This window comes from Populus nigra, chromosome 18 (genome assembly GCF_951802175.1).
Source record: "Populus nigra chromosome 18, ddPopNigr1.1, whole genome shotgun sequence".
Classification (NCBI taxonomy): Eukaryota; Viridiplantae; Streptophyta; class Magnoliopsida; order Malpighiales; family Salicaceae; genus Populus; species Populus nigra.
The window spans coordinates 3,800,714-3,813,327 of record NC_084869.1 but is presented as its reverse complement, the minus strand read 5'-3'; the positions used below and the strand labels follow the sequence as shown (position 1 = coordinate 3,813,327).

The 12,614-nt window shown below is 31.8% G+C and overlaps 1 protein-coding gene across 1 annotated transcript; it reads right to left on the bottom strand.

Annotated features, from left to right (window-relative positions):
* Positions 1-4,297: 4,297 nt before the first annotated feature.
* LOC133678741 (mitogen-activated protein kinase 9-like) lies at positions 4,298-10,882 on the bottom strand. Its single transcript, XM_062101223.1, has 11 exons — positions 10,457-10,882; positions 9,020-9,428; positions 8,818-8,945; positions 8,238-8,297; positions 6,754-6,903; positions 6,364-6,519; positions 6,103-6,240; positions 5,940-6,013; positions 5,610-5,711; positions 5,095-5,347; positions 4,298-4,710 (listed from the first exon to the last, which is right to left on the bottom strand). The coding sequence occupies exons 1-11, from the start codon at positions 10,691-10,693 to the stop codon at positions 4,642-4,644; spliced, it is 1,776 nt and encodes a 591-aa protein (XP_061957207.1). The 5' UTR covers positions 10,694-10,882; the 3' UTR covers positions 4,298-4,641.
* Positions 10,883-12,614: the final 1,732 nt, after the last annotated feature.

Genomic DNA, 12,614 nt, shown 5'->3' with positions numbered 1-12,614 from the left:
TTAATTTCATTTTCATAGTCATTTAAAGACCTTTAAAGTTTACAGTGTACAACTTTTATCCACATGTCTAATGGATTAGCAGAACTCGAGGTTTTGATAAAAGAGAGATTAATTAGATATAGATTTATTATATTTGACTTGAGTGAAAAGCTTAGTAGATATATTTTTTGGACCAAATAGATAAGTTCAAACCCAAGAAAAGGCTTGATTACGCAATATGACAAATTTAGTAAAAAAAAGAGTATAACTTTTTATCCGACTACTGGATCGAACTCAAATGTTTTCAAGAGGTTTTACAAGCTTAGTTTTAACATGGGTCGGCTCTTATAACGAGCCGAGATCGGAAAGACCTTCAAATTACATCTAAAAGATATTGTTTTCGTTAATTGTATTATTTTTTGTTTAGTTTTTTATTTTCAACCTTAATTTTGGATTTTGTTTTTATTTCACTTATTTGTTTAGGGATTCTTATTTTCCTTTCTTATAAAGGTTAGTTTCAAACCTATTTAAAAATTGTAATCCTTTTTAGAGCGACAGACTATTAAAAAGAAATATTTCAACAATAAAACTATGAATAGGGTTTTTGTGTAAGATCTTTTTTCTAAAAATTCTATCTTCCTTGTTCTTTGAATCCTAATCTCCTTAGATTCAGTTGCATAACATCTTTTGCAATATAATTGGAGCTTTCTTTATCCCACCTTCCTAACCACTAACATTTACAGTTTGGCTACAAAGAAAGAATGTGAGGTTATAAAAGTAGTGTTTCATTATTATTTTTTTAATAAATATTAATATTATTATTATTATAGAATTTACCTCCTATAAAATCTATGTGCTAATAAGCATCTCATACATTGAATAAACAGATCAAGTATGATGATTAATACTAGTTCTCTACCTGTACTATATTGTGGTTAGGAATTCAAGTTGATTTCTAATATAAAAAAAGGAAGTGCTTGCATTATGAATGTGTTTTTGAATATCATGAATTTTTTTAATTGACAAATAAAAATATATTATTTATGTTAACTAAAATAAATTTAAAAAATAGGAATATTAGGTTATAAAAGTAGTGTTTTAATTTTTTATTTTAAGCAATTCTAATCTTAATATTATTATATAATTCACCTACCAAAATATCTCATGTGTTTAATAAGCTTCTCATGCATTGAATAAATTAATCTCAAATATGACAATTAAAACTAGTTCCCTACCCATGCTATGTCGGGGTAGGAACTCAAGTTAATTTCTAATGCAAAAAAAATAAGTGCTTGTATTATGAATGTGTTTCTGAATATTATGAATTTTTTAATTGAAAAATAAAATTATATTATTTATGCTTAATAAAATAAATAAAAAAATATATGAACCGATAAATAAAAAAAAGTTATTAATGTTAATTAAATAGCAAAGCAAGAAGCTAATCTTCCTTGTAAAATAAAAACATAAATGCAAATGTAAATATTTTATACAAGTTATCATTTTTATTTTATATTTTTAATTTGTTTTATCTTAGAGGTTAAAAACAAAATATTTGTGCTTTTATAAATGTGTCATGCAAATACACCTTATTTATATAACATATAAGAGGAAAAAGTTGCTGATAATTTATTTGAAGTATCATAAAATTAAAAACAAAATAATCACCATTTAAGAAAAAGTTCAACTCAACAATTTAAAAAATAAAAGAGAGGTTATTAATAAATATTTAAATAAAAAATATTAATTATAAAAAAAAAGGAAAAATATGTTAGGCGTTGTAAGCCTAGCAAGCTAAGCCCATTCACCTAAATAACATTCAAAAAGCCTAGGAGCTTCTAGTCCAGGCTTGTGTGCTTAGCAAGTGTTTTTTTTGTCCAATTTTTATTTTTTTTAAATGGGTGACAGGTCATTTGTTGTGACAAATGACCTATCATGTTTGAGTTTTTAGATCTAAAAAAGTTATTTTTTAACTAATTTTCACATAAAAACCTCATAAGAGTCTTAATAAACTCATTTTCAAATCCAAAACACCCTTTAATCACTATAAAAAATGAAAATTAAATGCATAAAAAAAATATTATAGACCTCAATCTACTTTTTATAGCATAGCTATAAGAAAACACTATTTCTATTGAACTCCTCTCGAAAAAAACTAACTCATTCACATAAAAATCAATCTTTTTGAAAGTCAAAATATGGTCATTCGATGACTTTCTCTCTCCTCGACATTTTTAAGTGACTTTCCAAAAAAAATTAAGTTTGATACTAAAACATTAATTTCTAAAACAACATGAACCAAATGATAGAAAAACCAAAACTCTAAGGATCAATTTGAAATTTTCCTATAAAAAAATCTAAATGGATTTCGCTTTGTTGTTCTGTGTTAAAGTTGGTTCTCTTGTTAATTTTTATTCTTAATTACAATCAAAGTTTGATCTAGAAAAATCAATTTTTAATTCATGTTTGAATATTTTTCAAAACTTCATGACAAAAAAAAAACTATGACTAATGTATCTTGAAAAGGCAAAATTGTAAAAAATAAAAGCTCAATGATTGATATTAAAAGAAAAAAGAAATTGTAAACTATTCATATGTATACGGTCCAACATGCAAGTTATTTGGTGGACAATAAAATGGGCTTTAGTGAATTGCTCTTGTAATTTACATGGTATTAACAAAGTATAATGTGCCTTACAAAAACATTGTTCATATTTAGTGAAAACATTATTCATTAAAATAATATAATGATAGTTTTGTTTTTTCCTTGAAAAATTATTGAACTGACTATGAAGAACAATAAGATTGAACTGACTATTAAGGGCAATAAAATCTTTTCATAAAATTCATTACTCATTACTAAGTTGAATAGGAACAAATATATCTTTTTGCATTTTAAAAATACAATGAAATGACTACAATATCCTCAAACGTGAAAATTCTAAAATTGATGTCCAAGAGTTTTTTTATATTTTTCTACTGGTTTTTTGTTATAAACAAGTTGACCGAGGAATAATTTGGTTTGAATAAATATAAAATATAATTAAAAAAATTAGCGGATGCGTGCAACACACATTAGCATGTGGAAGGCGCTCATGCTTTTAGGCGTCACATGTAGTGCCTCCTACGACCAAAAATCCCCTTTCACTGTGTCTTTGAAATCAATGTGTTGAGATCTTCCTAGTGGGGCAGCGTGTGACGGTGCGACACTAGTGGTCTTTTTTCTTCTTATCCCCTCGAAAATCATGTTTTCTATGCAAAAGTTCAGAGTTATCCTCTTATTATTGATATTTCAACCCTAATCCTTATTCTTTTTATTTCTAATTTTTGTTCTTGATACTTTTGTAAACTTTCGATTTGTTTTTAATTTCATACTTCATTTCTAATTTGTGACATGCTATTTTTTTCAATTTGGTCCACATTTTGATTGTTTTATTATTTTATTTTTTGTTCTTTTGTTAAATTAATTTTTCATTTTAATTTCACCTTTCAATAAAAAAAATTATAGGTGTCCTTTAATTTATTTATTTATTCAATTTTAATCCTCATTCTCTTAATTATTATTTTTGGTTTTGGGTCCTTTGTGTAATTGAATTTTTTTTTTAATTTTATCATTCGATATCTTATTGGTTGGGAAGTTGGCTTAGTGGCTTTTTCAAATATGACATTTTTGGTTTAATGACTCGGATCACAAAGTTGAAAAATTAACTCATGTTAACGTAATTTTTTTTTTTTTTTATTATTCAACATTAGTTTTTTTAAAATAAAATATTCTTTGTGAAATTTTTTATTTTCTTTTCCATCGAGTTATCTAAATCTCATGATCTAGACCATAAATTTAACAAATTAACTTAGGCCTTTTGATGAGGTGCTTTTTTAAAAGAAATTTTAATGAATCATAGAGTTGAGAGTTGAAAAGTTAATGTAGGTTGGCGTAATTTTTATTATTATTATTTTTTATTTCATTATTCGACATTAGTTTTTTTAAAAATAAAATATTCTTTGTGAATTTTTTTATTTTTTTTATCGGATTATCCCGATCCCATAATCTAGATCATGAATTTAACAAGTTAACTTAGATCTTTTTAAGAAGTAATTTTTTTAAAAGAAATTTTAATTTATATTTTTTTATTTTTTATAAATTTAATAAGTTAACTGAGATCTTTTTAAGAGGTTGCTTTTTTAAAAGAAATTTTAATTTATATTTTTTTTATTTTTTATGAATTTGACAAGTTAACTCAAATTTTTAAAAAAATTATCATTTTTAAAATTATTCTTATAACAATCAAGTAACTATGCATCACAGCATTAAACCAGCTTCCATTGAACATCTCATTTCTTCAAGATTGCTCTAAAGCGTGCCAGTAGTGTCATTTACAATAACAAAACATACCACAGGTATCATATCCTCTCCAGACCAAACCTCTTTTTTTTTTTTCCCTATCAAATAGCACTAAGAAATGGTTTTCCCTATCAAAATAACACCAAGAAATGGAATGGAGTACATTTTTGTATGAATGGAGTTACATTGACAAAAGGGGCAAGTATAACAATGGAGTCTAACTAGCTACTGCCTGATCTTCCGTGTAGGTCATTGCGAAGCACCCACTATCCACATAAGCTGGAAAACAGGCAGGTCGCCAAAGGCAGCCATCTGAATCTCTATAAGGCTGCCACCTTTTCAGACAAGTCATTTACAACCTCATCATTGGCCTCAGTAATCGTTTCCTCCTGCCATAAGAAAAACTAGAAAATGAAGAGGGGATGAAAACATGCCACAAGGCTTATAATATCCTCCTATGACTGCGTGCAATCACCCATTTAAGCAGCATTTTATCAATAGAAAAGGTATGGGAAAATGAATATTTAAACAAAACTTCCACTACAGGCATGAAAATAAACCCTAAAATAATATAATAAGCATGGAAACCGAAAACTGCAAAACAAGTGATACCCATTTTAGGACTCTTATCAGTGTTAGCCGCACTAGTAGCAACCAGTCTCCTAAGATTACTTGTCATAATTCCCTTTTTATGTTCATCACTTCTACTATGTAATGTACCTTCAACTCTTCCACAGATGGACAAACAGAGTACTTGTGTAAAATGATGTTACCTCTGTATCTCCTTCTGGTTTCACAACCACACATTTGGAGGCACTGATGCTAGCACTCTTCAATAAGCTTCGATTACTGTAGTTTGGCTTGCTAGATCCATTTTGTGCTGCAGCTGTCGCATCCTCTGAACCATCTGGTTGCTGTGACCCTGGGAGGCTTTGAAGAGATGTTGCAACAGAAGCTGCAGTTCGCCCCTCAATAATATCAGTGTTTCGGGCTGAAGTCTCATCCTTGGGAGCAGGAACCCGCTCTCTGAAGAAGAGGTAACGTTTGTGGGTCATCATTATTCACTAAAAATCGCACCATTAAATAGTTGAATCATTGGTGTTTTGCAAACGGAGAGCCATGATTCATTTGAAATTGGTCAAAATCAGGCGCACACAAACAATATATATATATATATATATATATATATATATATATGTAAAGAGGGGGGAACCTTGCCTAATCATATGATCATATAGCATATAGCTTCAAATGAAAGAAAAAGAAAAAACTCATATCCAGCACTTACCTAGGCAAGGATGCGTGCTGTCTTTGGAGTGGAGTGTTTTTTCCCCCCTTACCATTGTGCTCCTCAAGATGCGCAAATTGTCGCTTGAATCGATCAACGCCACTATGGTAGACAGAAAGAATTAGTATATAATTCATAAAATCAGGTGTTAATTTGCTAATGCGCATGCCAAATGCCAACTTTTAAACCTCTCTAAGGTCATGTTTACTTGAGGAGAATTTCTAGTTTCAATAAAGATTTTCTAAAATCAGGAAATTGTTAAAAAAAATATTTACTAATAATTGTTTTCTTGAAAACATGTGTTTTCTAGGTTATAAACAACCATTCTACCTTGGATACATAAAGCTAGTCTGCTCTCCACCTCGAAGGTACTCCTGCAGCATCTGTGGGTGATATTCTAATATCTGTTCAGAGCAAACCAAAAGTTCATTTTAGTCGCCATGATGTGTGAAAGCCACAGTGCAAAAAAAGCAACAGATTATTACTGCCATACCTCTCTGTAGATCAGCTCTCTTACATCGTCTTTTGTTAATTTCCTCCTCTCGAACTCAAACTCCAATTTTGAAATAGGTTGAGTGGATGGCTCACGCTCAACATTTGACAAACCATTAAAGTAAGGATCAGCTAAAGCCTGGAAGCATTAGGCATGTTAGAATGTATCACGATTCAAAAACAACTTTCATAGAGACCTCTTTTATATTTTTATTTAATTTGAGTTTGAAATAATGATATCAAAATTACTGAATCTAAGTACCTCTTCAGCTGATGGACGATCTTTAGGATCAAATGCAAGCAGACGCTCCAGTAGGCGAAGAGCCAAGGGATCAACATTAGGGAACTTCTGAGAGAATGGAACAGGTGGTTTCTTCCGCATGCTACTAAGATACCTCCTTGCCTTTTCATTTCGAATCTGCCAACATAATGGTAAGTAACATACAGGGAAAGCATGGATGAATGAAGGAACATACGGAAACAACAAGCTACATAACATAAAAAGCAGAGCAGCATCAAATTAGTGCACTTCCTTAAGACCAAGAAAGAGCAAATTATTACTGCAAAAGATTTATAACAATGACAGCATAAAAGTGTTTAATAGGTTTGTCTATTGACAAAAGAAAAGAAGTGACTAAAATGAGATACTAACCCTTGAAAGAGATTCAGGAGGAGGAGTGCCTAGCAAATCACTCATGAGATCCAATTGGTGAACCACATTTTTCCCAGGAAACAGTGGTTTTCCTGTAAGCATTTCGGCAAATATACATCCAATGCTCCAAGTATCAATTGCAGGAGTGTACTGAACAGATGAAAACACTTAGTCACTGCATGTTTTCAACAGTTGAATGAAAATGAGGAGAGTAATTGCTTGTCAATAAAAGAATAAACTGAAATTGACCATTGAAATTGAGAAGATAACATTTATCAATATGCGAGAAGAAAGAGAAAACATGCTAGTCGTCAAGAATGAAGAACGCACACAATCCCATACCTATCATGAGCACATGCATGTGAATGTGTGTGCATGCATATTATAAATAAAATACACTTTAGAATCAATATGACCATCTGGTCCATGCTGCAATATCTTAGCAATGGGCCTACAAATCCAGGCTCAATAACATCTTTTAGATCCAATGTACAACTAGCCAGTTAACCAAAGGTTGTGCTCCTAGTTTCCCAAGTATGGTGTGGATATCTGTCAGCCCCTTATATCTTGGCATCGCAAGGCAGAAAATCATGACAAAAACTTGGCTCTGAGAATGTACATCCTAAGAGCTGTATATAGGTCGGGCTACAAGATATAAGAGTATTTTGTAATCTCTAGTAGAAGAATAAACATTTACAAGTATCCAAGAAACATTAATACCAGTTCAATAAATATGCTATATTGGCTTGCTTCAACGGACATTCAAACTACTTTTCACGTACAAATACTTCGGTAACACCTAACTCTAGCATTGCCTTTGCAAGGTCTCACAGCAGGAAGGACTCAGATACGCTTGAATGAATTTCACTGGATGAAAATAATCAAAGGATTAAGAAAACAACGAAAGAAATGCCAAGATTCAGACTTAAGATAGGATCCTATATACTTTAAATTGATAAAATACCAGCCACGATCCACTTGAAATGATATATTTATCATAAATGGCTGCCTGACAATATTGTTCAAGCAAGTTTTTCTCATTAAGGAGTAGTACCACTTGTTACTGACAGATTAAAATATTTGGCTGGTAGCATTTCAAACAGCTTAGATTGGCAAAACAGCAACTGAATTTCAACATATTTTAGGATGGATTAAGATCCTTATTGAAATCCAAAAGCAACTACAATGGGATAAAAGTTTATCTACATCAAGTAAATTGTTTAAAATTACCCAATGATAGGTCCAAAACGAGTGTCCTATTACATAATATGTTATTTGGGCATAACAAGGTGAAGTAACCAATGCCATTGATGCCCAGAGGAATAAATTGGAGAAAATGAAGAAAGTTGAAACCAACAAACAGGGTACCCTGATTTAGTTTCCCTGCACCACTCTTTCAGATACCTAAAGCTGTCATAGCAACCAGCATAGAAAAGGAAAGGAATAAAAGGGGTTGAGACATCAAACAGTAAAAGGAAGCTTACTTTGGAGAAGAAAGAGCCACAGAGTTCAGGAGCACGATACCACCTAGTTGCTACATAGTCCTTCCAAAAAAAAAGGCATAAAAAGTTAGTATATTATAGACCTTACATATCCAACCATTTAAGGCACCAAAATCCACATCCAAGAGCAACAAAATAAACATTTCACAAACCCACTTCCATGTCCAGCCAGTCAAGCATACGAGGAAAAAACCCTAGCCAGCAATAAAAACGTCAACATTCAAATGGTCACCTATCCATTAAGCCCATCTCTTCAATCTCATTACCGGGCTTGCAACAGCCAAACACCCAACACAACCAAACTTATTCCATCAAACTCATTACAAGTGAAAAAATCCGTGTAATAAAACTAAACCCAAATTGGACAGAACAGTGACAACAGGAAACAATTACAGCACCAAATCAAATACACAAACAGGAATTTATGGGAAAGCTTGAAAAATGAGCTAAAATGGAAAAACAAATGCGTAATTACTTATTTTGTCATTTGAGGCCTAAAAAAGAACAGGAAAAAAAAATAAAAAATAAAACAGAAGCTCGTGACTTGCATTAGAGAACATACTGTCCAAAAAATAGCTGATGGGGCATCATTGAAAGATACTCTAGCAAGACCAAAATCACATATCTTCAATTTGCAGTCAGCATTAGCAAGAATGTTTTTTGGCTTTAAATCTCGATGAAACACATTTGCTGCAAGAAGTGTAAAAAATGAATCAACTATCAAAAAAGGCATAAAAAGACAAAAGACAGTAAGTAACACATGCCTGTATGTATATATTTTAGACCACGAAGAAGCTGATACAAGAAAAACTGATAATGCTCAGGTGTAAGATCATCATTTGCCTTGATTACTTGATGAAGATCAGATTCCATCAACTCAAAAACAACATAGATATCTCTGAATTCCCTACGCGAAGGAGGAAGCATAATGTGCTTTATTTCTACAATATCAGGATGACGAAGCAACCGAAGGAGTTTAATTTCTCTCAGAATACGTGTGGCATCAGAAACATGCTCAAAAACATCATTAATTTTCTTGATTGCAACCTTTTCTCCAGTATGAGTATCAATTGCTGAGCCAACAACACCATAACTACCTTTCCCGACGACTTCTTGTACTTGGTATCGATTACCTTCTCCATACTCGGTGAAGAAATCTGCCTCAGCCGAGCCCTGTTTAAAGAATCAAACTTACTTTTTATCAACATCAAACTGCAATTTACGTAGAGAGATACAGAGTAGAGGGTTGAAGTACATGTAAAAGGTATAGCATCACCTATCTCATGCAATCATGTCACTGGTAAACATTGATCAAAAGAAGATCTACAATGGGAGGTAATGTTAAAACCTATCTTTTATGGCTTATTGGTTCAAGTACAATGCAGCAAACGAATCTAAAACTAACACTCAGATAAAAATTGAAACTTCTTGATGAATTTCATAAAAGTATTTCAATTTCCATGAAACTCATGTGAGAACATCATAACTGTTGATTGAACTTCCAAAATTCACCAAATGGTCAGCTTTGCATTCTCACCATAATATGAAAATAAAAAAATTGAATTATATCATAAGGCGCATTTTTTAATAAAAACGGTGTCACCTACAGATCCAGTCAAATAAAAGACTCTTTCACTAAAAGGAAGTAAGATTAACAAATGATTCCTAAGAACCAAATATGAGAAAGTGAAACAACTAAGAGATTGAACTGCCGATTACGGTAATTGACTATGAGCATAAATAACCATGCACAATAATAATTGTTAACACAATTGTGCAACTAATAAGCAAATCGACAATGACAACTGCCCACACTTTAAAAAAACCACATTCTTCTGGACCCAAAAATGCAGATGAGTCCAATGAAGGAATAATACATTGTACCAAAAGTGAAATCGATATCAAACACCATACAAGAACTCAATTTTCTCATTGAACCCATTATATTTTTGCAATCAAAAGTTGAGAATTTAAGCACATTAAAACAGATTAACGGGGCAGCCAAACAAATCCCAGAAAACCCATTAAAAAAGAAAAGAAAAGAAAAGAAAACATATTTAACCATATCATAAAAACAAAATGAAACGGTAGTTATCAAAGAAAACAAAGAAGAGATCAGGAACAAAACAAAGAAAAAAGAAAACCCACAAGACAGAGATCTATCCATGTATATTCTTGAATGGGATTTGGATTTAGGTTACCTTCTTGTGAGGATCCATGGTAAAACCAGGAGGGAAATGGATGCGTTTAGGAACTCTAATAAGTTGGAGACCAGAAATATCAAAATCCTCAATCACAGTTAACTCCTGCTCCTCTGTCTCCTCTATTTCCTCCTTCACCTTTACCGATGATTGTGGAATACCACTACTATTATTATTGTTGCTTCGGCGTTGAAACCAGCGACGAACACCGTTCACGAGCGTTCCACTCCCACCCATATATATATAAAAATACTGGTGATTTCCCTTTCTTCTATTACAGCCACCAACTTCCCAGCATTCCTCGCTCTCCCCCCCCCCCCTATTTTCTCTCTCGGATTGCCATCTATTCAAAAAAACCTCTTGTCTTGTCACTCCTGGGATGATCTCTCTCTCTCTCTCTCTCTCTCTCTCTATATATATATATATATATAGAGAGAGAGAGAGAGATGTACGTGTGCGTGGTGTGTTTGGGTTTTTTTTCTCTCTCATTTATGTATGAAACATGGACTGGGAGACGCGTGCGGAGGAGAGGGAGAAAAACATGCGCTGTCCCTTGTCTGGTTGGCTACTCTTTAGGCTTGTGACTTTATGACATGACATCACATAATTAGCCTCATAGGACGGCCGGACGGACGGACGGACGGACGGACGGGGACATATTCTTGTGTCTTCAATTATATAACACAGTGGATAAATAAACTAGTACAAAAATAATATACGTGTTGCATTTTCATTTCCACAAGTATTTGATTATCTTCACCCTTTAAAGAAAAAAAATTAATGACGAGATTAGAATATAAAATTCGTACTTAAAAGAAATATTTTACCTAGTATGTGGACTAATTTCGTGGCACGTGTTTGTTTAGTTGTTAAGGTAAAAAGTAGAAAACCAAACTTTGATGGTCTGGTCTATTTAGATGATGTAAACGCTTTTGTTCGTTTTGGGAAAGTTGTAGTAGCTTTTGAAAAACTATAAATCTTACCTTCTCATGATAATTCAAGGAAAAGTTGTGATTTTGCTTTTAAAATATTACTAAATACTTTTTTTATATTATTAACTAGGGTGTCCGGATTAGTTTGCGCACACCTCGACTAATCTCACTGGCTCTAAAGTTAACGACCATGTAAACCTTCAATGATCATCATATTAGCAATCACATGGCTCGAACATGAGACCACAGGGAGAGCAAACACCTTAGTCCCAAACTCTTACCATTGGACCACCTACTAGATGGTTAATATTACTAAACACTTAAAAGTTACGGTCATGGTTAAAAACAACGACCACATAATACTATTTGTATTTTAGGAAAGATAATTTTATACTAAATTTTTGTACTTTTAAAATAAAATGTATATAAAGGATATATATTTAAAGATAATACTTTTTATTTTTTATCTCTAAAATACCCATGTAAAATAAAAATTATTCAACCAAAATATACAAGAATAAAAGTTACTCTTATCATAGTTTTATAACTAACCTGAGACAAAGTCAAGTTAACGAGACGAGAGGGTCCACCTTTGACCCAAATTAACTTCTTCTTTTTTAAATGATCAAAATAATATCGTTTTGATAACAAAATCAAAAAAAATCAAGTTTTATCTCGAATTGCTAGTCAATCCAAGTTTTTTATTGAGTCTAGCCGAGTCAATTGTCACTATATTTTCTTTTAAGCCCGGATTAGTTCAGGCTCCTGGTTTGTTGAGTCCTAGGTTAGCTAAGTTCTGTACTGACCCATTGAGTCGGTTCAGATTTTATAACTAGGGTTATTATACTATTATTAACTCTAACATTTAGTCTAAAACTATATATATATATATATATATATATATATATATATATATATATATATATATATATAAGTTTGATTGTAATGTTGGGTTTCCCAAAACATATATATGCAGCGGGAAACGGTACATTTAAAATTTTTCAAGAGTCTTAAGGATCTTGTTAGAAAGATTTAGAGATATTTAGGGTTTATACAAAGATTACATAAAGATCAGATGTTTTTTTTTGCTTTGAATAATTGCTTCAAGGTTGGGTTACCGCAAACCACAAGTCAATAAAGTATTTGGCCTTAAAAAAATCTCCTAAATCCTTTTAGGCGAGAGGAATTGGTATGCATTTGAGTTCTAGCTATTTTATTTTATATTT